The sequence below is a fragment of the Ziziphus jujuba genome, chromosome 8 (assembly GCF_031755915.1).
Source record: "Ziziphus jujuba cultivar Dongzao chromosome 8, ASM3175591v1".
NCBI classification, from domain to species: domain Eukaryota; kingdom Viridiplantae; phylum Streptophyta; class Magnoliopsida; order Rosales; family Rhamnaceae; genus Ziziphus; species Ziziphus jujuba.
In genome coordinates, this window is record NC_083386.1 from 19,579,242 (window position 1) to 19,606,953 (window position 27,712).

General features: G+C 33.0%; 2 protein-coding genes across 2 annotated transcripts; both read right to left on the bottom strand.

Moving 5' to 3' along the window:
* On the bottom strand, nucleotides 1-6,851 carry LOC107413756 (coronatine-insensitive protein 1). Its single transcript, XM_016021798.4, has 3 exons — nucleotides 5,571-6,851; nucleotides 1,702-2,173; nucleotides 1-1,204 (listed from the first exon to the last, which is right to left on the bottom strand). Exons 1-3 carry the CDS (start codon nucleotides 6,050-6,052, stop codon nucleotides 383-385), a joined length of 1,776 nt encoding a protein of 591 aa, XP_015877284.2. The 5' UTR covers nucleotides 6,053-6,851; the 3' UTR covers nucleotides 1-382.
* Nucleotides 6,852-19,656: 12,805 nt separating this feature from the next.
* Nucleotides 19,657-20,271, bottom strand: LOC132805080 (uncharacterized). Its single transcript, XM_060819843.1, has one exon. The coding sequence runs from the start codon at nucleotides 20,269-20,271 to the stop codon at nucleotides 19,657-19,659; it is 615 nt and encodes a 204-aa protein (XP_060675826.1).
* Nucleotides 20,272-27,712: the final 7,441 nt, after the last annotated feature.

Here is a 27,712-nt window from a genome sequence, read left to right on the forward strand (position 1 = left end):
TAAGGTCAAGAAGATAACACTATCCAATTTTATTCACAGGTGCAGTTACCCCTACATTATGATCACAAGAACAATGATTTCCAGTAAGATTTGACTCATAGAGATAAAAATACATGTCACCCACAGTGTTGGAATTTAATCTAACTGCCCCCCGGTGCAGGAGTCGAGAGAAAGAGAACGTATTTCATCAAAAGCGTTCAAGTGCTTTCAGATTACACAACAAGACACAAACTTATTACAGCACTAAAGTCTAGAAATAAAATCAAAAAGAGAAATCTGAAAAGGAAAACAACGTTACCAAGAAGGGAAAAAAAGTTACATGAATTTATAAACAAAGGCGTGGCAAGAAAAAGACTTCGTTGGGAAAGTTGTATATACAGCTCTATGAGGTAATGAAGGATGCCGGATCCAAGGGAGTAACAGTATCTGGAAAATCTGTTCTCTGTCCAGCCAGGGAATAGTATGCAAGTATGTGAGATGGATGATCAGCCAATACGGTCTCCCCAAGATGATTAGTGACATGAAGCTTTCTAGGAGGAATTAACTCGATATTCCAAAATGGACGAACCATGGCTAAAAGATCTCGACCTGTTGAAGATGATGCTCTATACCCCTGCACCCATAAGTACCTTAGGGAAGAAAGTTGCGTCACTGAAACAGCCAGTGCATGCTCACTGAAACAACAGCCCCTCATTTCAAGTTTTTGCAGGCTGGGGCAACCTCTAGAGAACTCCAAAAGTCCACGATCAGACTCTCCAACATAACCAAGAAGCATCCATCTCACATTTTGACTGTATCGCCCAATATAACCAAGACCAACATCAGTCAAGCCCCCATGTCGGAGATACAGAGCAAACCTTCTGAGCTTTTCACAGCCCCTCAACAGAGCTCGGACACCATTGTCAAGTGGTAAATCTGTAATCCTCTCTTCTCGGTCAAGCAGGACAAGACGAAAATCAGAAAGATTTTTAGAGTAAGACCCAATATTTTCCAGAGATGCATTTGATATATCAGATACATAGACAGCCAAGTATTCCAGTTCAAGACAGCCCTGAGCCAAAGCAATCAAACCTCTTTGAGAAACAAGACCTCCTTCATCCTCCATCCCCTGTTCATCAGCACCTCGCTCAATTCTAAGCCTCTTTAATCTTTTGCAACTTAGAGCAAGAACTTCTAGGCCTCTATCTCCAATAACATTCCTCGTCTGTCCATCACAAAGATACATTACATATAAATTTTAAAGATAGCACTCACATGCAATTAACTATTACACCCTTATGTTGTACTAATTGTCTAAAATACACCCTGGATTTTGTTGTATGGTAACAGTTCCTCATATCTTTAGCACAATTGACAAAGCAAAATTCATGGTTGATGACCTAGTTGAAACATTTATTGAGTTTCCAGTCAAAATTCTTGAGCTATATGCTTTCCAAAAATAATTTAGTTAAAAAAAGTTCCAAGAAGCAAGATCAAAAAGATAAATATAATAATTGTACATTTTGACAAATGCCTAAAAAACAGCTAACTAACAAAATAACAAGAACATTGAACAAAGGAACAACAAGACTCGTACATGAAACACCATAACATAAATGGCATATAGAAAGCCTGCAAGAAAATGATATTGTACTAACAAATAGCAGGAAAATACATGATAGAAGGAAATGAAAAGCACAGGAATTAGTTATCACATTCTACCTCAAGCACTTCTAAGTTGGGACACCTTTGAATTAACATGCAATGATCATCTGTGTCAAGCAGGGCATACAGAAGATCCAACTTTTTGAGTAAGGATGCAAATGGGAATACAATTGGCATTTCATTCTTTCCCATATACGTTAGACCCAAACGGCATAATCTTTGGGGTAATGATACAGAAGTGTAGTTCTCTGGTTGTTCATTGAAGGAACCCCCACAAAATTCCTCCAAAACAGATGCAGCACGAAAGAAATCCACTAGTTCCAGGATTTCACAGTCACTAATTTTCACTGAAAGCAAGGAGCGACAATTTCTGGCTATGAGCTCGAGGTCTTGATATTGTACTTTGGCAAGTTCCGTCATATAGAAGTTCAAAGTCTCAAGAACAGTGTTGTTTGTAGCAAGTTCATGTAGCCATTCGCCATCTTTCTCAATTATCGTGCTTTCCTCCAAAAACAAAGTTTTTAAATTCCTGAAGCATATGAAACAAATAAAATTCAATCAACAATATCTTTGTTGAAGTTCCTATGTTCATTTATGGATGCATTCAGCACTAACATGCCGGCACTAACATGCCGTAAGATCAACTAAAACTTAAAATTATGTGAAAATGATGTAATACCTACTCCATGTCTATAATAATCAGAATGAGTTAAAACCATGCACTCATCAAGCAACAGCAATTTTACAGTGCATCACATGAATCTCAAATTGCATCACATTGAATCTTGAAACTCTGTTTTTCACTATAGCATGAACATGGAAGTAAATGTGCAAACATAAAATGAAGCTACATTGCACATAAAAACAGATCAAGGTAGAGATACCAATCCAACTGCGTTGGAACAAACTGAAGACCACTTAATAATAATTAAGTCCAGTCTCCCATTTATAGTCGAGGACCATTCGTTATAGAAAATATGTACTACTTCAGAATCTTAGGAACACTGTATGACAACAAAAACAATAAAATTTCATGCTTTACCAAAATTATAAGTGTACAAATATGAGTACAACTGGAATTATAGCCTTTCTAGACGCCTTGTGAATAAAACAAGACTACAATCAGTGCTTTGGACTCTCAGATGATAAATATTTTATTTGGCAACTCCGTTTACAATTCTTAAGCAACTTAATTTTGAATTTCCTTGGAACTACAAGAAGCATCATGAGACACCCACAGGTGGTTAAGAATTAAGAATATTCAACTTTGCATAATTTACACGGAACAAACATGATAAAATAGCGAAAAGCATCTCTAAGAAATTAAGGCCCCAATAATTAACAAAGTAAACCAACTATAGCTGACAATATACAGCTGTAAAGATTTACGTAACCACAATTAGATTTGTTTCTTTTATATCCAGAATGAACATGAGTGAGGAAACAACATTCATTTTATATCATTTAATTGCTCCAATATTCATATTCCTCTAATGAGAATAATTCCCTTCAATACTCTTTCCACAATGACCAGTCTTCCAATCCACATTGATTTAAGACCTTGTCCATTGAACCTCGTTTATGTTTTTCCAATGACAATGTAACTCTTTCTTCTTGTTTACAAAATTAACTAATCTTCAAATCCAGATCGTAGGCCTACAAGTGCTCAAACCATCATCTAGCATTTAAACTCAACTCCAAATACTCATTACTACTAGAAACCTAGTAAACTTATTTTACAAAAAGCACATCCTTGAATTTAAAAATCAAACATAAAGTTCTAGCAAGGCATGTTTCTCCTACTATATAGAAAGTTCACTATCAAACATGCAGTCCTAGCAAGGCATGTTTCTCCTACCATATAGAACGCTCACTATCAAACCAAAAGTAAAATATAAATTCACTTTTTTTTATCTTCTTAATTTAAATAACTTTTTTCTCGATATATTTTTTATGCAAAAGATATTTTTATGCATTTCACTAAAAGGTGAATCTATGGTACAGTTGCAGCTGCTACTTATTTCCTTTTGGATATATGCTAAATTGCAGCAGTTACCTTGAAAAGTGAAAAATTAAACATTTCTTGATTCTATTTCATACTCCATCCTGCTTCTTCTTCTCATGTTTACAAAGTTGTTATCATCCAATTTAACATTTCCAAGGTAATAGTAAGTTCAACCAACAACTTAACATGAATTTATTTTAATGCCCTTACCCATAACAAAATCTCAATTTTATTACCAAAAACCAAAAAAAAACAAAAAAACAAAAAACAAAAAACAAAAAAAAACCAAAAAAAAAAAAAAAAGAAGAAGAAGAAGAAGAAGAAGAAGAAAAATCTCAATGCAATCACGAAGCCACCTAAAGTCCAATCCTTGAAATCAATAGTCTATTTTATATTGATTTTGGGGGCAGGCAGACTCAAAACTCATGACTTTTGCCTCCCTAGTCTACATTCTAGTTTGTTGAAGAACTTTATCATTGGCTGACAAGAAGAAAATATATAAGCTATCCATAGCATTATCCCAAGCTCCATTTTTAATAATCCTTATTCATGCTTTAAGCTTTCTCCCTTGATGACAATTCAAGATATCCATTACCTAAGTTTCAAGTTTACAAAAATCATCAGTTTGATCCCATAACAGTCCAGCCATCTGGGAATTACATATTTTCTTTTTATCCGTTTAGCAATTGTTTCACCTTTACATTCACAAGACCAAAGGCTTATCCTCACAACAAAACTTTCAAAATTCTGTATAACAGAACTATAGAATTTTCAGTAACCTGATTTTTAGACAGAAATTTCACCCGCCCCGCGCGCCCCCCCCAAGAAAAAAAACAAAACACCCAAAAAAAAAAAAAAAAAAAAAGCAACAACTTATTCAAAAGTACTTCACACTCATGAATGCGAAAAAAAAAAACATTTAATGCAAAACAAGCTTACACACAACATACCATATACTTTTAATGCGAAGAAAAGTCGAGAAAACAGGGAGAGGTTGCGTCAAAAGTATCAAACAAAGCGCATATAATTTCTTCAGAAACTAAGACATTATATTTCACACTCCTGAATGCAAAAAGAAAAAACATTTAATGCAAAACAAACTTACACCCAACATACCATATACTTTCAATGCGCAGAAAACTCGAGAAAACAGGGAGAAGTTGTGTCAAAAGTATCAAACAAAGTGCATATAATTTCTTCAGAAACTAAGACATTATATTTCACACTCCTGAATGCGAAAAGAAAAAACATTTAATGCAAAACAAACTTACACACAACATACCATACACTTTTAATGCGCAGAAAAGTCAAGAAAACAGGGAGAGGTTGTGTCAAAATTATCAAACAAAGTGCATATACTTTCTTCAGAAACTAATACATTCCCAATACCAAAAGGTTTCATTGAAAACATCCTATATGACTTCTTAAGTATAACAATGTAGAACTTGCATAATTCAACTGGCAAATTTACAAACAAACAAGAGGACAAAGTTTAAATTAACAATTCGTATAGGGAGATGTCCTACTCCATAAAAACATCACCATACAACCCAAAGAAAAAGTCATTATGAAAAAATATTGAGCAGTCCAACGCAAAAGCAATACCTACCAAAATCACCAAACAGGAATTGAAAAGCAAAAGGGATTAAACAACTTCATACAATCAGACCCAGAAAAGAATAATAGATCAAGATCCTTTAAATTCAAGTCAATACTACGACTCAATCGTTTTCTGCAGCTGCAGGCATAATTTACGGTCAGCTTCGAAAAATTCACATATAGAGCAATGAAATTCAATGATAGCGATTAGTATTTTCCAAGATGCCGCTCCTCCATATTTTCTTATCAAAAATCCGAACTGAATTCAAAAGAATTCAAGAAAAAAAATAATTAGTAGAAGACCCATTTCTTGATTCAATACCTGCAGAAGCGACCAATATGCAAAAGGCCATCGGTGGAAAATCCCGAGCACTTATCGAGCTTAAGCACCTGAAGCACGTGACCTCGGGAACGAGCCAGGAGTTCAAGGTCGGAATCCTTGACAATCATTCGCCGAAAGTGAAGCGACTTCAAGCAATTAAAAGACTCAGCAATCTCTCTGACCCACGGGGTTACGTAGCCTCCCCAATCCTCCGGAATCAGATTGAACATGGCGGCTCTGGGCTTCCCTTTCAGTTTCAGAGATTCCAGATGCTGAAACCTCTTTCGGAGCCGATCGGGGCTGGTCGTGTAGCAGAGTGCGATGGTCACGTGCTTCCGAGTGAGCGCGTCGAGCTCGTACCATCGCCGGCACACCAGCGACACGGCGTCGCGGTCCTTTGGGTCTTCGATATAGGGTATGACGCAGCCCAAAACGACATCAGACATGCCAATATGAACTCTGCTTGTGTGTTGATTTTCCATCTCGCTCTCAAAAATAGAAAATATAAACGCAGCGAAAAAAAAAAAAAAAAAAAAAAAAGAACACTTTTAACCAACAAAACTTTCACACTTGAGGCACAAAAAAACTCGAACGTCTACTACTACTAAACTTGCAAGATTTGAAGCTCTTAGTTCAAGATCCGCTCCCGAACTTCAAATCTCCAACTCCTTCAGAGCTCAAATCCTCAACTCAAAAACCAACCAAAAAAAAAAGAAGGGGGTGGGGGGGCAAAATCACGAATCGAAACGAAAAATTGAAAAACGTCTCCTCAACAATCGAAATCGAATCAAATCTCAGAACCGTAACTTTAAGCGAATCGGAGGTAAAACGACGATGATTTCAAAAGAAGAACGTCAACTCCTTCACGATCTACTACGATCAGCGCCGAGGAAATAAAGAGTTGCTTGAGCGCAACGCTAGCCAACCAAATCGGATCAACGGTCCGACCAATCGGCGATTGACAGAGGAACATCGAAGACTCCGTGAGAAGACGACGAAGCACATATCTCTCAGAAAGGATCAAGGAGGGAAGGAAAAAAAAAACCAAAAAAAAAAAAAAAGTCTCAGTGGAAAAACCAGAAGAAAACGAATGGTGACGATCGTTCGGAAATGAAATCCGACAGCAAGTCGGCGACAGTTGGAACAGTTTTTTGTGAGAGTCGGATTGGATCAGACCCTAGCAGGGGACTCTCTAAAATATGCGCCTCAAAAATAAATAAAATTAAATAAAACAAAATAAAAAAGAAAAAAAGAAATTGAAAGAAAAGAAAAGGGGTCCTAAAAATGGAAAGGGAGGGGAGGGAGGGAGTAGAGGAAGAGGAAAGAGGACGAGACGGATTGACAATGAGGAAAACGACAAAAACTATTTAGAAAACAGCTAATACGTCACCGTTTCGGAAGCATGGAGATGAAGTGAATCCGTTAAAGCTCGAGCACTGATGTATGCGTGGCGGTGTCTGATTGGTTTTTTGGGAAAAACTGTTAGTCTGTTGCTGCACAGAATTCTATCTCGGAGTAATTGCATTTTTCTCTTTTCTTTTCGTTTGTCTGGATCGCTTGCAAGTGGTTATGTTAGGTTTTTTTTTTTTTTTTTTTTTTTTTTTTTTTTTTTTTTTTTTTTGGGTGAGAGGTTTTTACGGTAATATTTAGAATGAATGTTAAGTTGATACAATTTAAAGTATTTCCAATAGTAAAATAGATTACTGTCTATATAGCATAATAATTAAAATTGTATAAATTTATGTGGCATAAATGTTTAATTAATTTTAAAATTGTTCTTCAATGATAATATCCAAAATATTATTATAGCTATTAATCAATTATTTATATATTTGACTAAGTTTTCTTTTTTTTCTTCTTTTAAAAAAAAATTGATTTTCTAAGAGACATTCACAATGTTTGACAAAGCTTCTGAAATAGACATTCATCTTGATAATATTTAGGCTACATCAACTTAACATTCATTTTAGACATTGTTAATGGAAATTAATTTTATTAAAATACTGTTCATATTACTTATATGATATGTTTCATTTTACAATCTACATTTCCATTAATGAAAATGCTCTTAAACATTGTCTACATCTGAGGCTCTATTAGAAATTTAATTTTTTTTAAAAAATATTTTTTTTTAGAAAACCAATTTTTAAAAAAAGGTTAATAAAATATATAATTAATTAATAACAATTTAAAATTTTTTATGTATATTAGTGTTGATGAACAATTTTAGAATAAGAGCATCTCTAATGGAAAATGTCATTTTCCCATTATTATTTTCAAAATTTGTCATTAGCATGACGGTTCTAATATCAATACTAAATTTTGGCATTCCTGCTCCAATAGTAAAGCTAAAAAATAGCATTTCCAAATTTAAAAATTTATTTTAAACAAATTATGGAACCCACATTAGATAGGGGGTGTGCACAGAAGAGTAAAAGATATGAGATTCACATTTAAATATTCTTAAATTAATTAAAAAATAAATTCAGTTCAATAAATATATATATTCCACCAACATTTTCATAATGGGTTCCACTAGTGCTAAATTTGGCATAAAACATGTTATTGGTAAAATTTATAATTTCCCAATGGAGTAGCAAAATAGGTAGTCTGTATATTCTTTTAGTAATAATATGCTAGCGAAGATGCTCTAAAACATTCTTATCACAATTCTTAAAGAATTTTATGTAGTCCTATTTTTTATAGGCCACCAACAAAATATTCAAAACTTTTAAGAAAAAATTACACAAGTTTTCTAAGGCCTAAATTTACCTGAAAACATTCAAACTTCAATCAAGCGTGCCTCTCTTTAGCCAAGCTAAAACCAAAACTATACCATCCCCCAAGTCACAAAAGAAAAACAATGACAATCAATGAGACAAAAACAATGGGATTAAAAAAACAATAGAAAGCCATTCTTCAAATCATTTGATCCATAATGTCGAGACTAGGTCCCTTATCAGCATCGACATTGGTTGTCGCACCACCATAGTCATTAGGCACTTGCAACGTACTATTTCACTTCATTAAACTAACAACATTCTTGCATATTTGGAATAATAATAATAATAATAATAAAGCATTAAGTAATATTTTTTTTATATATTTTTGAAGATGTTTAGTTATATATTTCTGAATAACTCTCTAAATATATTTAGTCATATACTTTTTAACATCTTTCAAAATTGTTCAGTCCTATATTTTCGAATATCTTTGAACATTCTATCTTTTAGTGTTGTTCAGTCATAACTTTTTTAATAACTTTTAAGATGTTCAATCGAGTATTTTTAAACATCTTTGGAATTGTTTTAAACATCTTTGGAATTGTTTGGTTATATACATTCAAATGTTTTTTGAAGATATTTGATTGCATTGTATAAACTGAATTAATGAATATTCTGAATAATAATTTTAAATGAAGATAAAAATGTAAATTTATAATAAAATTATATATAGTCCATTTGGTAATGCAATTAGAAGTTCTCTTTTGGAATTTACTGCACATTTATGCTATATAAATTTTATCAATATTATATTTTATGTCGCATATAAAGTAATCCATATTTACTATTGGAGATGTTTTTATTTAGTTAGCATATATACATCCACCACTTTTTTTTCCCTTGAATTATTTCCCCCATGTTTTATTTATTATTCATAACTCATTGTTTATATCTAGATTGATGTACTATTAGCATGTTTCAAAGTGTTTCTCTACCAAAACAAAAACAACACTTGGTTGCATGCTTAGTAAAATATTAGGGAGTACTTTTTGTATAAAAAAAAGCACTTTAGGTGTTTGGAGAAGAAGCACCAAAGTTGGTTATTTTCCAAATAAATGCTTCTGAATGATAAAAAATAAAATAAAAATTCAATGCATTAATTAAAATATAAAAATATCAAATATAAATTTAAAAGTGTTTTTCTACTATGTATAAATTTTTATAAAGCACTAATTAACAAAAAATATTACGTAAATGCTATAGAGAATAAATACTTACAAAAATACATTTTCAAACATGCCCTATAAATAAGATTATTCTCTATTTTGTAAATAGACATTTTGAAGTTCTGAGAGTTTTTCATATTGTTTTTCTCCATTTTATTCGTCCTTTTTTTATGGTACATTTTTTGTACTCTATGGATTTGATTTTGAGCGATTTTATAAAAAAATAAATCAAAGAAAGGAAAGAGGGAATGAAAGGATTTGATTTTGAGCGATTTTATAAAAAATAAATAAAAGAAAGAAAGAGGGAATGAAGATGTAATAGTTAAGGGTGCAACTACTACACATGCAAATGCAAGTCATTGCTTTGAAATGCCACCAAAACAAAAAATAATCATATGATTGGATTCTGAGGATCAACGTGATGTATATGATTGGTTAGTAATTATGATTTTTTTGGTTAATTTAGTAATTATGAACTCGCTGTGATGATGTTATATACTCAGAATATACCACAATAGATAATATAAAACTTTACGCTAAAGTATTTCATATAAAATATTTGCTATCAAGTAGGTGACAAACATGACGAAATGGGTTAGTTCTAGTGGTAGAACACCTCTACTTGTGCGAATGAGAGCACGAATTCAAATCATACGGGAGACAGAAAAAATAGATAATTTGTATTTAGATAATTTATTAAAAAAAAAAAATGCAGATGACAAACACTTTCATATAAATAATTCAACACCCACAACCACACACACAAATTAAATTTCGGCCCATTTATTTTGTCATAATTATTTATTCTATATTTTTTGAAAATCATCATTAATTTCGTTTTAGTTATATATATAAAGAGTTCTTTTTACAATGCCAAACTAGCTCTGTACAGTCCTGTAAAGATTTAAAATAACTAAAATACTACCATTGAATTTTTTCCTTTTTAGTTTTAAAATTTTAATTTTGATTAACCAACAATGGTTCCACATATCCCATAGGTTAATTGGTTTCATGTTGACGGTTTTCGCTTATGATCCCCGATCCAACCTTCATTCTTCGTCATTAGAGACCCAATAGCTGCCGGTAACGAGAATTCCAACCCCAACCATTCGAGGAACGACAACCCTCTTCAAGGAAGAAGAAGAACTACTTTATTAGTTTAAGAAGGTATGCCCATTATTATTGGCAGTGATGAAGGTCTTGCTACATTCCTTAATCCTTCGGTGAGCATCTGCAAGATTAATTTTGGCCAAATAATGTTAAAAAGATGGGTATCGCGCACCCTTCTCTATCTCTCAGTGTGAACACACATAAACATAAACTATCACACACAAACACATGAAGACTCTCGTCTGGATGTAGATTGGATAAGCCAAACCCCACTAACCAAAGAAATCTTGTGGGTGGTTGAAATTCTGCATTGGGAGCAAAATTTTGGGTAATCCGGATCATGAATTTTGTTTCTATGTTTTCTCATCTTGGTCTACGGGTTTATTGGCTTTCTGCTTGTTTCTTGTTGACTCATTTTGGTTGAATACAACACAACCTTAGCACTTGCAAGGTGTTCAAGTAGGTTGCACATTCTTGATCTTTCATGGTGCTTGAATATGATAACTGAGGCGTTCAAGTAATGTCAGGAATGAGAATGTAATGGCAGCGACGTTGATGATTCAGGCTATGCAAAGTTTTTACTGCATGTCACAAGGGTATCATGGGAATTTAAAAATGATGAGACTGTGTAAAGTTTTTTCTGCAGTGCATCTAGCAATTCTCTCTCTCTCTCTCTCTCTCTCTATATATATATATATATATATATCAAAATAGGCCTATTTATTAGGTTTTATCAATTAATTTTAATAGTTAAATGTTAAATAGATGTTAAAAATTAAGATTTTATAATTAAATAATATTATAAAATACAATTTTAACTTTTAACTATTAAAATTAAATTAATAAAAATTGACATATGGAATGTTACTAATAATTTTTAAAAAATGTGAAATATAAATATAATTAAGATAAAACCAAAAGGATTTAAATGAAATTTTGCCTATTTACATATGTTTGTGTGGAGGTAAAATGAGCAAGGGTAGGTGGGTAAAAAAGCCTGAATAAAAAAGCCTAAGGTACAAGTATAGCAAGTAGTATTTGGAATACTTCTGCATGGTCGTTGCATAATTTTTTTGATATGTGGTAAAAATAGAATAAAAAAAATTAAAATATTAAATTATATCAATCATTTCAAAATCACATTAATTCTTTTTTCATTATATGTTAATAATTTATAGAAGAATCATGTAAAAATAAATGGTTCAAAAACCACTTCATTTTTTCCTTGAAAAAGAAGTTGCCAAAGAAAGTAGGGTTAGCTAGCCACGAAAGGTTAGTGTCATGGACTAATGCGTTGGCATTAACATAGACCCACTTATACCCAAAACAGGGTTAAGAAAATAAAAACAAGGTAAGAGAGTTGGAGATGGGTATATCGTACAAAATATAGACCACGGGTAATATAGATTGCTAGGACTTATTATCTGTGCCAGTAATTGAGTATTGACGTCAACCTCACGGTCCTCACCATCCCAAATAGAACAAATCAGTGAGTTTTTGTTTGCAATTTCTGCAAACCAAACTGGTTCCTGGCTATGTCCAAGTTGTTGTTTCTATGTATGCTTCAAGTAAATTTTCACCTAAATAAATTGATCCAACATTCAACATGGCGGCAAGTCTTGATTTCTTTATTCCTTTGTTTCATTCTTTTTATTTTTATTTTTATTTTTTATTATTATTATTATTATTATTTTTATTTTTATGTATTTGTTTTATCTGAAAGGGAGGAGGGTAAATGTGCATGGCAAAAAGCTTTGTGGATATATATTTTCTTTTAAAAAAATAAAAGATTATGTTTTTTTTCTCCATTTAGTATTTATAAGATACAATATATAATCCATTAGATCAAGATTGTATATTGAAGAATATTTTACTAGGTGACATTGGATAATTTATGTTGCTTGACAATCAATTGGTTACAAGTAATCTTGGGTAAAATATATTCCATTAATTCAGCGACAATAGGGCGATATAAAAAGCTTAATGTGGCCCAGTTATAAATGACTATATAAATATATGTAAAGTTAAGCTTACATTAGGCGATTTAATAATTTTGCATCAAGTTTTAATGAAATATTAAAATCTTATATAAAGAAAATGTACCATATGCAGTATTTGCGTCGTGTATCAGCTCGATTCTAGTAGTGGATGTTTAAATATGGAAAATTTTCAGCTGCATTTGATATTTTTCACAATCTATATGATTCATTGAACCATAAATGGATTTTTCAGTTTTAAGCATCAAAGCCATCAAATGATTAATTAAAGAAATTTTAACGATAAAACTATTAATATCATTGGTTATATATACTCATGTATAACCCAGTATACTGGTTATATATACACATATATAGTTAGATTTTTATCAAGACGTTTTGATAGTTTTTTCACAAAAACTTTTTATTATTAATTGCTTCAAAAATTAATATTTAAAGATATTTTAATAGACTATGTTAGTTTTGTGACATACTAAAATTCTAACTATAATTTAAATTTTCAATTATTGAAGTAATTCAAAAGCTAATAAATAAAATTTTGATAAAAAAAAATCATAAGAATATCCTGATAAATTTACATGTTGAGCTTATTATCAAGGATTTTTGATAGTATATAAAGGTGTCTATTTCTTGTACCACATATTTGACAAATATTTGTGACAAACCATTCTAAAAAGTAGATAGTTGTTTAAATTTAAATAAGATTTAACTTCTTTTAAATGTTTAAATTTATTAACTACTTTTTTTTGGATAAAATTTTTATCACAATTGGATGAAAAAAAAGAAAAAACATTCAGGATAATTTATTAAATACCTTGGTCAAATACCTTCTACATGGATTACTCACCATACATATATATTATTTGTTTATTTTTATTATTTTTGGTAAATATATACCGTTGTTCATTTTTTTTCCGAGTATCGTTTATTTGTCTTTCATGTGAACAGAAAGTTTACAAATTAATAGAGGTACACTTGGGATTATTATAAAATATATATATATATATATATATATATATATATAAGGTTTGGGATAGTAAAATCCTGTTTAACATAGTTTTTTTTTCTTTTGGAAATTAAAAAACATCTTTTAAATTTTAAAATCTATTTCTGTAAATGTTTGAATAATTTGTAAAAAATATTTTTGATCCTTAAAAACACTTCCATGGAGAGTAATTTCTTTAAAAAACATTTTTAGAAAAGCAGAAACACAAGCAAAAGATCTGCCAAATAAGGTCAAAAGTGGCATATAGCCTCAATGACCCATTTTGAAGCTTATCCCTATACTAGGCAATTTATGGTATGGTTAAGAAACAGTACTGTTAGCGAAAGAAAGAGGCTCTGCGTCACATATATATTAGAGAACAGCGTTTTACCACAAAGTTTATACCACTCATGAAGAGACATAGCTGCATTAGTCCACATTGATCTGATTATCGACTTTGGACCGTGGATATACCTAATTCTTTAAGAACAGGAGCTTACAGTTCTCTGGAAAACCAATTAAAGAAAAAAATATTCCCACACTACATACTAAATACTAAATACATATATTCACAAGTTGCAAATGAATAGCCCATAGGATCGCCAAAACTATGGAATAATATAAATTACTTTTGTATTTTGCCAATATGCATGTTCCACGTCAAAACAGGCAATCAATGGAATATATTGTATGATAGGACAACGTGATGACTTAATCCAAAGCAAACCTATCCGCTTTATCTTTCAGTTTAGATGGTGAAAAGAAATCCAACCATATCCTATGCAAGTTTGCCTGGGAAGTCAAAATCTCAACCTTTACACCCCAAATAATGGATCTCAAAGCTTTGTAACCCTTTTTAATTTTCCTGGTTTTTGAAATATTCATGATCAGGTGGTTTTTTTTTTTTTTTTTTTTTAAATTTTTTTATTATATATATTGGGATTTTAGAAAACCTGTTATTTCAGAAAAAACAAAAAAAGAGTGCAATTAATTATTCTAGCAAGCAATTGTTATAAGTAATAATGGAGGATATATACTAGATTAGAGAACCAATTTGGCATTGCTAGAGAATATATTTCCTGTCAATGAGGCATCTCCAGCATCATATATATATATGGTATTTTGTCAAATGTGTCTGTGGTTTCCAATCATACATCTTCTTTGACATTAGTCATATCCAATACTTATATAAAATAATGCCAATAAAATAGTGCCTACTTAGACTATTTAGCCCTTTAAATTGCTGTACATGGTTGATATATATATATATATATATACATGCGTGGTCCACCAAGGGAACCTAACGGTTTTATATTATATTACATATTATTGGGGGATTAATTATTGGGAAGATCATCTAAAGTCTTAAGTTCTTGAAATTAAGTTAAACAATTGCAAGTGGGAATATCACAATTCATCAATAATTGTGACTTTGTGATAGCATTGGCTTTGTTTGTCTCGTCTTTGATTTGTATGTATCGATTTTTGCTTTTCGGTGGATACAAATTCTACTAGACTTTCGCTACATATATAATTTAAGTATCTATTATTACTCATGTTTTTCCCAAATAATAAAAATCAATGGCTTAAGCATTTTAATTTGATCAATGTTAGAAATACCAATTAATCTACTAATATATTTACTAAATGATAAATTATTATTATATATTTTTTAATAGTTAATTACATTTATCTTTTAAACTATTTACTTGTATTAAGATTTCAATTCATAAAATAAAAGCATATTACCTTGCTATATTATCTTGATAGACTTGTTAGTATATATACATTTTTTAAATAATTAATTGATACTTCTGACATTAATCTATTTATTTCCTTAAGTTTATTCTTTGCTATATTTTTAATTAAAAAAACTGAAAATAAATTTTAACTTCTGATCCACTCTGTGTTTATAACGATAATCTAACAATATAAACCACAAATTCTTCGAATAATAATTGAATTTTAATCCCTCTACTCCTAATATTATATATATATATATATATATAACTAAGCTATTGATCTAATCAAACGGTTAAAATTAACTCATTTACATTTTATAAAACGAGGACATCATAACCTAATCGGATATCTGACTATGTATGTCTATATGTTTAGATTTAATATTTAAGAATAACACATAATTATTTAAAACGATAATAATAATAATAATACTTAGTTAGATACATACAATAACTAAGCTATTGATCTAATCAAACGGTTAAAATTTAACTCATTTATATTTTATAAAACGAGGACATCATAACCTAATCGGGTCTCTGACTATGTATGTCTATATGTTTAGACTTAATATTTAAGAATAACACATAATAATAATAATAATAATAATAATAATAATAATAATAATAATAATAATGATAATAATAATAATAATACTTAGTTAGATACATACAATAATGCTAAAGATATCAAAATGTTCATCATATGATATCCCAAATGATGTTGCAAAATAATGTTGCATTATCTTATTGGTTTGGGTACTAGTTAGACTTATTCCTTAAATGTTTCACTCATTTATATATTTGTCAACCAATAATAACATATCATCTTTACCATATTATTTGATAAACTATTTAATAATTTTTTTGATACTTGTAATACTACTGAGGAAAATAAATATTATTATTCAATATTCTCAAAATATGATGCTCCATTATCATTTTTTTTTTTTTTTTGGCTAAACAGACGTGTATTAAACCAAAACCCAGATAAGCTGAGTCATCTTACAAAAGCTGAGCCAACTTACAAAAGGTGAGGTGGTTTAAGAACCACTCTCCTAGAAAACAAAAGACAAAAAGACATTAGGAAGAGAATTAACAGACAAGGAACCATAAACCCCATTCCTAATGCTCCAATTACAAACAAACTCAACTAAAAGATTTGACTCCTTGGGAGACCAATTGAAAATAACTTCTTGAAACTCTAGCTACAACTGCAAAAAATCTTGGATAATACCTTCCGCCAGCTAATGTGTGTCGATCAAGTCATTACTTTGCAGGGTGCTAATGATTCTCCTAGCATCAGACACACACCAAATATGAGACCATCCTTCCTCCTTTGCTTTTTTTAAACCCTGAAGAACTCCAAAGGCTTTAGTAATTTCAGGAATGTCCGAATGATATGGAATGGCCCAAATGTTCAGAACTTCTCTTGTATAATTACAGGCAACAATCCCAACTGAGCTGCCACCATTCCTAATTGTTGTATCTGTATTAATTCGAACAAAATGAGGAGGGACTCTAAGACACTCCACCATATTACCACGCCACCCTTGGTTATTAGCCGCAATACTATTGGTGAGTATGTTGCTTCCTTCACTTTGAGATTTAATAATTCCATAGTGTTCCCTAGAGAGAAGCATTTATTATCAAACCGGGACCTGTTTCTTATCTTCCATAATAAATCCAATATGATAGCTCTAAAAATGAAGAACTGATCCTTGTCATTTTGATGGGCCGGAAGCACCCCAAAAGGATCTGCAATGATTTTCAATTTCTCTTCGAGTGAATAGTTAATGAACGCATCCCATTGAATACTCCAAGGCATTGCGAACCATACTGTTCTGGCCACTTGGCAATGGAAAAAGAGATGGTTTTCGGATTCCACACTATTACATCCATGAACACATGTCACTGAGTCCACCATGATGTTCCTGAAAAGCAGGTTTTCCGCCGTAGACAACTCATGATTAGCTAATTTCCACAGAAAAAACTTAATTCTTTTGTGGATCTTTGACGACCACAGATGTTTCCACTAGGAAGATTTCGAAAAATCCTTCCAGAAACCAAGCTTGTAAGTAGAATGAACAGTAAATAGACTGTTCTTGTTGCCCACCCAGACTAACTTGTCTCCAGATTCCTGGTGGTAACTGGGATCCTTCGGATGTTAGCGACTGAGTGACTATCGAACATGCTGCACACGATGCTTGTTTCCTTTGATTGCAACGTAAGAAATTACTGCCAGCAAAATATTTCGATTTTAACACTTGAACCCACAACTGATCAGACCCTATAGTTAGGTGCCAACTCAATTTGCTTAGAGGGAAAGATTCTTATCCTTGAGTCTTCTGATGCCTAATCCTCTAGCATACTTCGACTAACATAATTTTGACCAAGAGACCAAAATAAACCTTCGACCTGCCTTACCTCCATTCTGAATGAAGCTGCTCGCTTTACTTTCAGTGTCTTTACACAAGCTTTCTGGAAATTTGATAGCAGATGGCATAAAGAGGAATACTACTAATAACTGACTTATTTAAAGTGACCTTCCCTGCTTGAGACAACAACTTTGCTTTCCAGCCTTGGAGCTTGCCCTCCACCTTACTTCTCAATGCCTCATAATCCTGAGAACAGTTTTTGCTCAAAAACAAAGGATTACCCAAATATCTCGTGTCTTTTGAAAGTTCATTCAGTCCGGTAATCTTCTTGATATCTGTCCTTAACCTGCTGTGAGTATTTTTAGAAAAAAAACAACCAGACTTAAGGCTATTTACCCTCTGCTCAGTCCAATTGCAAAACTGATTTAAACATTGAAACAAAGCCCTAACTTCTTTAATATTAGCATGGCAGCAAAGTAGTAATCATCAGCAAATAACAGGTGTGAGATAGCAGGACTTGTATGACGAAGCTTGACTCCATGAATAATTCCATCCTCTTCCAAATTTAAAAGCATACGTGATAGAAGTTCCAAGTATAAAATGAATAGATAAGGGGAAAGAGGCCCCCCCATCTAAGACCTCTTTCCATATTCATCTTATCGACAACACTTCCATTTAGTAGTATTACGACCGAGTCCGTGGAAATACATCTAGTGATTAGGTCTATTAGCTTGTGAGAGAACCTGAACTTGGCAAGGATGCTAGTAAGAACTCCCCAATCAACACGATTGTATGCTTTCATCAAATTAATCCTGAATCCCACTAAACCATTCACCTTTGACCTTCTTTCCATATATGCCAGATTTCATTAGCAAGAATGGAATTCTCACCTATTCACTTGTCCACGATAAAAGCCAATTGATGAGGCAAAATAAGTTTATGCAGCACCGGCTTGATCCTTTCAACCAAAAGTTTCATCAGTATTCTATAGGCCAAGTTGCATAGACTTATCGGTCTGAAATTATTAAAACTTGTAGCCTAGTGGGACTTCGGAATCAACACAAGGAACGTTCTATTCAGAGCAAGCAGGAGGGTTGCATTCCTGAACACATCTGCACCATATGAATAACTTCAAATCATAGCGTGTACTAAAAATGCTGAAAGAAAAGAGCAGGCATCCTATCCGGCCCAGGTGCCTTGATCGGATGCATGCTCTTAACAACTTTGAAAATTTTTTCTGCTGTTGGGATGGCATCCAGAAGGACATTAACAACTTCATTAATGCCCCCCTCAATAAAATCATGAAGTTGAGTATAGAGCCTCACTGGTTCGGCATGGAATAACTCATTAAACTTGTGAATAAGAAAACTTCCAATGTTTGATCTCGACTCTAACCAAGCTCCCTGATCATCTTTTATAGTGGTTAAAAAATTTCTCTTCCGGGAAGCCTCAATGAAGGCATGGAAAAATCTAGTGTTTCTGTCCCCTTCCTATAACCAAGTTTCCCTCGATTTATGACACTAGAAGAGCTCTAATCTTAATCTTCATTCATCAATTTCTGACTGAATAGCCTATTGAAGCCTTAGATTCTCCACTAATGGGGAGCTATTGTAGATGTGAGCTAGTTGGTTCTCTGAAGCCAAAATTCTACTCTGGCAAAAGCCAAAGCTATCTCTGTTCCAGACCTTCAGAGCCTTAGTGGTATTTGAGATCTTGGTGCAAATAGAGACTTGTCCCCGCATATCGGAAAAATGATTCCAAGCCCTGCTAACAATTTGTTCATAAGAAGGATTCCTGGTCCAGGCTTCGAAGAAACAAAAAGGTCTGGGAGAGAACGGATCATCCTATTTAAGAGTTAACTGAATTGGAATGTGATCCGATCCGGCAAGACTTAAATGGATCACCCTTACCTAAGGAAAAATGACTCGCTATTCTGGGCTCGCCAGAACCCGGTTAAGTCGCTCACTAAAATTATCAATCCCTTCTCTCCCGTTGCACCATGTAAAAGTAGGGCCACTGTAGCCTAGATCCAAAGCTCCTACATCGGTAATAAAAGCTCGGAGAAAGAAGTTTGCCTTGCTTGTCACCCACCTTGCTCCCATCTTTTCATCTTGACTAACCACATCGTTAAAATCTCCCACACAGCACCAAGTCTCACTTTCAGATCGAATCGCCACAGATAATTTGGTCCAAAATAACTTCCTCAAAGCTCTTTCAGCTGGACAATGACAAAACCAGCAATTGCACACAACCCTAGTGGGCGTGACATATAGAATACCAATGATCCATCTTGATTTATGAACTACTTTCCAATTCAATACAGAACTCCAAAATAGGGCTAAACCACCTGCCCTTCTAGTAGCTTCAACCACTTCCAAATTGTCAAACGACGAACCTCGAGCAACTTTCGTCATCTTCATTTTGTCCGACTTGGTTTCCATAAGAAATAAACCAAGCGAGGAAGATTTTCTAATGAGGCATTTCAAATCTCGCACTGCTGAGGCTTTTCCCAGGCCTCGGCAGTTCCACAAAACTAGACTCATGATGCTCCATCACAATGTTGGACAACTACTTAGTATCTCTTTTGTATCTTTATTATTCTACTGGATGCATCAAATTGTTTATCAAATTTGTTTAGTAAATGATTTAATAAATGATGTGATTATAAAAAAATGGTTGAAAAAGTTAAATAAATGAACCTTTAAATGAATAAGTTAAATCTAACACAAGTTTTAGCATTATTGTTTTTCATCTATATGTATAAACCAATTAGTTTATTGGAACTACTATATTTCCAATGACATTTATGAATTGTTGGAAATAAAGTTTTGAACACCTTGTTATTATTATTATTATTATTATTCTTCCATGTACTTAGAGTGTGCTTCTTTTTAAAGGAAGGCCTTCTATTCAGTATCTACGCCTAACAGTCAATAAATATTGAGTTACTATGACATCTGGAAAGGCAAAATTTTTTCTTTTATAGGAATAGCTTACTTAATTAATTCTATGATAACTTAAAATTTGTCCACTCTTTTATGGTCTATGAATGGCTATCTTCCTTGCTGAAATCCTTGAACAAAGCTTTGTGTAATTCTCTTTGGACCGATTCCATCGATGATGTCACTACTGCTTGGACTCATTGATGTCAAACCTGTTAAGGATAGGAGTATAGGAATAAGAAATTTATCTATTTTCAATAAATCTTTTTTGTGTAAGCTGGCTTGGAATGTCGTGACCAAAGTTCCCTCTGTTTATGAGTTTTTTGTTTTGGGATAGATTCAAAGGTAAATTCAACAAGTGCTTTTATGTTCATTCATCAATCTACTCGCTGATTCAATCTTTACATAATATTATTTTTCCTCATTGCTATTGGATTATTCGCCATGACTACATTAAGAGATTTAGTAAGGTAATTATCTTGGTACTCCTATCTTTCATATTTTGATTATGCACCGCATCAGCCTATTCGTTAGCTTTATCAGCATTTGGTGTTTCTCTTTGCTTTATAACTAAACACGTGAACAACTAGTTGAGTTGTAATGACCTTTTTTGTACCCGCTTTGCTATAAATGCAAAAGTTATAGCTTCATGTTGAAGCCAATAGAAACCTTCCATGGAAAAAAATATTCTCTCTCACTTTCTTGGATTTTTTTCTCTCTCTTTCTTTTTCTTTTCTTTTCCGTTCTCCATTTTCTATGAATATATCATGGTGAGTAGAAATTGCAAGGATCAGGAATTTTATCTATGGTAGATGAAGCTACCACCACAATACCAGATTGCCAAGGCAAGATCTTCTCTGATAAGATCTTTGAGTCATTGATTCTGATCTTTGTGTTTCCAAGCAATATTCTAAGCCTTGATGATGAGAATTTTCTTTTCTAGCAGTCTCAAATTCTACCAATTCTTTGTGATCATAAACTTGACAAGTTTGTTTTGTGTTAAGAACTAGATTTTCTATGTGAATTTGTTGCAGTTGATAAGGGGGTTCTGAAGGCAAATCTAGCAAAATACACGACTGAACAACATCTTTGGATTTTGTGGGGTCAATTTCTTCAAGGGTGGTTGATTTCTGCTATAGACATTAGTGAATTGAGTGATCTCATTGGACTTCATACCTCTCGATTGATTTGGAATGCTATTAAAGAAACTTATGCACCTCAATTGAAATCTCAATGCTACAATTGAGAAATTAGCTTCAAACTATAAAGAAAAGCAATATGAAGATTGTTGAATTTTGTAAAAAGATGAAGAAAATTGATGATCAAATGTTTGCAGTGGTTTCTTTGTTTTTGAAAAAGAACTTGTAATGTGTATACTCACTAATAGGGTGGGCATGGACTGTATTGGTTCAGTTTTGGACTAAAATACAATCCAGTCTATACTGTTCGGTTTATGTAATATACAATTCAATCCAAACCATCGAAAGCTTCAAACCCAAACCAAACCATTTATGATCGGTTTAGTTTGGATTGGTTAATCGGTTTGAGCAACTGGTGCGGTGGTGGTGGTGCCGAGTTTCGGTAACTACTGCGGACTGTATGGTGGTGCCGAGTCTTGAAGAGCAGAGAATGAACTTGGTGGTGGCGGTGGCAAGCATGTTTAGGGCTTCATATTTTCATTTGGGAATTCGGAATTGAGGATATGTTGCAAAAATATTAAAAATTAAGGGATATGTTAAAAAAATATATAATTTTTTAATTATATAATATATGGTTCGGATTGGATTGGGTTTATATCTTCAATCATAAACCAATCCAATCCCAATAATTTTTGATATTTTTGAACCCAATCCAATTCAATTTATGTAAAAATCCAATCCAAACAGCTAAAAAATGGATTGGATTGGGCGGGTTGGATTGGATTTTGCCCACCCTTACTCACCGGATTGGGACTTGAATATGAGGCTATTTTTGTCAATTTCATTAGTCGACCCTTATTGCCAAGTTTTCAGGAGGTAAAAAATTATCTCATCCTTTATGAGTCTAAAATTGAGCAAAACAATCTTGTTATTATGTTTAATTATGCAAATGTTGCCTTTGCATTTAATAGTCAAGTTCAGTTGAACAATAGCTCTATGCCAATACTTAACAACACCTCCTCAACCTTTGATTCTACAAGAAACTTTCATAATAAATCTCAAGAAAATTCTAATTCTCAAATTTTTTTATGGGGAATCTTCCTACTTCTGGTGATTATGAGAGAAGTTTTAATGAGAATTTCAGAGGAAGCTTTTTGGTAGGCAGAAGTGGAAGATTTTTGGAACCTTAGTGTCAAATTTGTGGCCAAATTGGTCATATTGCTAATGTGTTACTACAATTTTGGCAGTGCTATCTTTTATAATTCTAGTTTTCAGAGCAATTTTCATATTGGCAATATGAATTTTGGTTCGAATCCTGTTGTTTCTAGTAGGTTATTTGCTCAATTTACTCAATTTCCAAATTCTAGCTTTAATGATCCCTTTATTTTTGGAAATATGTCACAAGGAGCCTTTATTGGTGGTAGTTCTGTAATGAGAATTTGCCCATGCTCACACAATCGACAACTCGTTGGGGTGCAGATCCAACACAGTTGAAGACTGGACCAATCATTAGGGCTCAAGCCAAGAGATTTAAGGACAATCTGGATGGTCTGATACAAGGAGTTATCACTTCTCAAAAGGGGTTATCAAAACCCGAAGATTCAAAGTCTGTTTTAAGCATCCAAGTGGTGGAGGCTGATATGAACTTGGGTAGATGTTTTAGTGCTTTTTTGGACTTCGGGTAGCAAAGAATGGGTTCAACACTTGTCGAACTCAATTGATATCACTAGGAGTTCATGAAAACAAGTCAAGGTAGAAGCAAAATCAATCAAAGAAGCCATTTGTGCATAGGAGTGTTTGGTCGAAATTGCTGTATTTGTTGCTGGCTTTAAGGTATTTTGCTGATTAAGCATTTTCTATTTATTCCTATCATGGGCAACCTATGGGAATCATAATTCAATGTATGGGAATCCTAATGAATCTTATTTGGCATCCTATATGGCATATGGGAGCTAATTTGGAGTCTTTACAAGTTGAAAATTGATCAAAGATAGCTTAGTGGTCCTAAGTTGAATTTGACTTTTTGTTTTAGGAAATTAGTCTTATATTTGGTTTTTATTTATTTATTTGCTAGAAAATTAACTTAGAAAAGTTATTATTTTATTATTTCAATTGTAAATTAATTAATTCCTAATTTAAAATAAGAGAATTAATTAATCCAAATTAGGTTAGGAAAGCATGAAAAATTCGGCCAAGCTTGTTTCTTAATTCCTTTGGGCCGAATTTTACCTAGCAGATTAAGTTTTGTTGTTTTATGACTTTAGCCTATTTAAAGGCTTGTTTTTCAATGAGAAGACACCTTTAATATTATTCATAAATTTATTTGAGATAGAATTCTCTTAGTTATCTTTGAACACATAAAACACATAAAACACCAATTAGAAAGTGGGTATTTTAGTTTTGACTTAGCAATAGGACATCCATCACCTATTGTGACTCTTCATTCTATACCAAGGTTTCTAGTCATAAGTTGATTAGGGGTTGAGGTTTCCATAAGAATCTGAATTTAATCATGATCCGGGCTAATATAATACGGATTTAGAAGCAAGTCGACCTAGGTTCGTATCATTCTTTTTCACATTTGCCTAGGAGTTTTGGTACGTTTCAAGGAAATATGAGAGGTGCATTAGATATTGGTTTTAACAATATTGGATTCTTAAATACTACTGGTACTCTTAGTAGCAGTTTTGGTGTTTCAAATTTAAGTACACCTGGTATGTTTGACAAGGTAAATGGACAAGACTCTGCTAATTTTGTTGCTACATCAGTTCTTGTTGGAGACCTCAATTGGTATCTTAATAGTGGGGCTACTAATCATGTGGTTTCAAATGGTACTAATCTACTTCAAGAATTTGACTATAGTGGCAAGAATAAGCTTCTATGTGGTTTTGTGTTGGTGGGTTGGAGAAATCTCTGCCAACTGAAGTGTAGGGGTGGTTTTGGGATAAAAAAATTATAGTCTTTTAACAAGGCTTTGGTGGCAAAGCTAGGATGGAGGTTGGCCATGGAGGAGAACAAGCCTTGGGTAAGAGCTTCAAAGGCAAAATATTTCCTCAAGTCTTCATTTATGAATTGTAGAAAGAAAGCTTGATGCTTTTGGTAGTGGAGTGGAGTTCTTAAAATAAGTACTTTATTGGCTAAGGGCATATGCTTTAGAGTAAGAAATGGAGACTTTATCAATGTATGGGAAGACTCTTGGGTGCCCAATATCCAAGGATTTATTCCTAAACCAAAGAACCCCCCACCAACTTTCATGGGGATGGTAAACTCATTGAAATTGAATAGCGGAGAATGGAATTGGGACTACATAACAAGTATTTTTGACCAAGAATCAACGGATAGTATTAGAGGTATGTTTTAGGCTAAAAGCTAGCAAAGGGACAAGCTTATTTGGATGGGAACAAAATCTGGATCTTTCAGCGTGTAGCCTACATACAAATTAGAAGAAGGGTATATTAAGATTGTTGAGAAATGGTGGAAAACATTGTGGAACATCAACATCCACGAAAGATCAAAATTTTTCTTATGGAAACTCACGAACCAAGGTCTACCAATCTTTTAACTTTAGAGAACAGAGGGGTGGATGTGATTAACAATAGATGTACTCATGGTTGCTGCTGCAATGAAAATGAAATACACATCTTCTTCCTTTGTGAATTCGCTAAGCGATTTTGGTTTGCATGCCCTTGGAGTATAAGGTGGGAAGTGACAGGATGCTTTGACTTGAAATCCTATTTGAACTGTATGGCTGACTCGGTGGGAACTCTTCTAGTTCACCTGAAGAGAAGAGAAGCTTTTTCACATTTAGTGCCATTCTTTTAGAGCATCTGTGGTGGATTTGCAATTAGGTAATGCATAAAGAAAACACCATGAACGTGATTTTTTCAATGGATTCTATCATGTTTAAATACAAGGAGATAGTAGAGGCTAATAAGCTGATAGAAGAAGGGAGCAACGTGGTTGTGTCGGGACAGATCATCTACAATTGGATTTAGCCACCGGTGAGTGTGGTCAAAATTAATACAGATGTAGTTATGAGAAAGGATGGGAGTTCACTGGTTATGGTGGCCCAAAATGACAAGGGAATATAATGCATATTCATGTATTCATTTTGGATGTTACTATTCCTGAGATAGCTGAATTGGAGGCCATATTAAAAGCAATGTAAGTTGCTATGACGATGGGATGGAAAAAAGTTTGCACTGAATCAGACGCATCATCTATTATTCAAGCAATCACAAAGAGAGATAGAAATTTCCTACATCGGGCTGTAGAGCCCATTTTGGATGCCATTCTGGACATTATTTCTACTTTTGATAATATCTCTTTTCTATGGACTTCTAGAAAATCAAACATTTTAGCCCACACTGTGGGCCAGTGGGTGGGAAAACAAAGGGTTTGTGGGCAAATAGACAGTAGCTGTTTACCATTGTCTTTTGTTATTCAATGATTCAGGAGAGTGTACAGGAGCAAACTCCCTGAGTCATGAGCTTTAATTGAATTTTGCTCGCTTTTTGGTTTTAATGGAATCCTAGTTTTTAGAAAAAAGAAAAGAAAAAAGAATAAGCTTCTTATTGTCAACGGACAAGGTCTTAACATCACAAGTGGAGATAATACACTAATTTCTTATTTAACTTGTCCTAAATATGTCATACAACTTAAAGGTGTATTAGTTGTTCCCTAAATTGCTAAAATTCTATTGAGCATTTCCATATTAGCTTTGGATAATATCATAATTGTTGAATTTGATGATAATCACTGCTTGGTAAAGGACAAGTAGATGGGACTAGTTGTTCTTTGAGGAATTCTTGAAGATGGCTTATACAAATTACAAGTACCATATTAGAAAATTTCAAGATGGATTTTGTGTGCTCAATAAATAAAAATTGAAACTGGTAATAAAGTTCCATAACAAGTTTTTGATGCTGAACAACTTGATAGTAAGAAAATTGTTCGTAGTTTGTTTGGTTTTTTGGTTCACCCTCAATCCGTTGAGTTGGGATTTGATGTTATGAGTCCTAGTAAAGTTTTTACTATGGTCTTTTGATAGTTCTGGTACAAACTATACTGTTGTTAATGATGTTGTTTGGTCATAGTAACACAAATAATGGTGATGCTACTTGTAACATTGTGAATTGCAGAAGTACTGAGGATATTTCTTGTTAAGGTAGAGTTGTTAGTTACAATGTTGGTGTCCTTATATCTGGTAAAGACTATACTGATCTAAAAGTCTTACATCAAAGACTTGGTCATGCTTTCTCATTTGTTCTTAAGAAAGCTGTTTCTTTGTATAAAAAACATTTGACAATTAATAAAGATTCTGTTTTTTGTAATACTTTTCAATGTGCAAAATGACATCTGTGTACATTTCCTTTATCTGAGACAAAAGTAGTAGGCCGGTTAGAATTGGTGTACACTGACATTCGGGGGGCCATACCCTACTGCTCCAAAAGATATTATATTCATTTTATCGATAATTATTCTTGATACACTTGGATTTTTCCCTTGAGACTTGAATATGAAGCTTTGCAAGTGTTCAAATATTTACATATTATGGTTGAAAGGATGTTTGGTGCTAAGTTGAAATGTGTATTTTGTGATTGAGGTGAAGAGTATAGAACATTTTGCTTTATCTAAACTCTCTTAGAATTCAGTTCAAGCATTCATGCCCTTATACTTATTAGGAAAATGTTTGCGCAAAAAGGAAGCATAGACATATAGTTAAAATGGGTTTGTGTATGTCATCACAAGCTTCAATGCCATTGGTCCATTAGTGGGAAGCATTTGGCTCAACAGTTTATATAATTAACAAACTACCAACTATTGTTTTGGAGTTTGAAAGTCCTTTTCAACATTGTTTAATATAGTTCAAGATTATGGTATTTGGATGCTCTTGTTTTCCT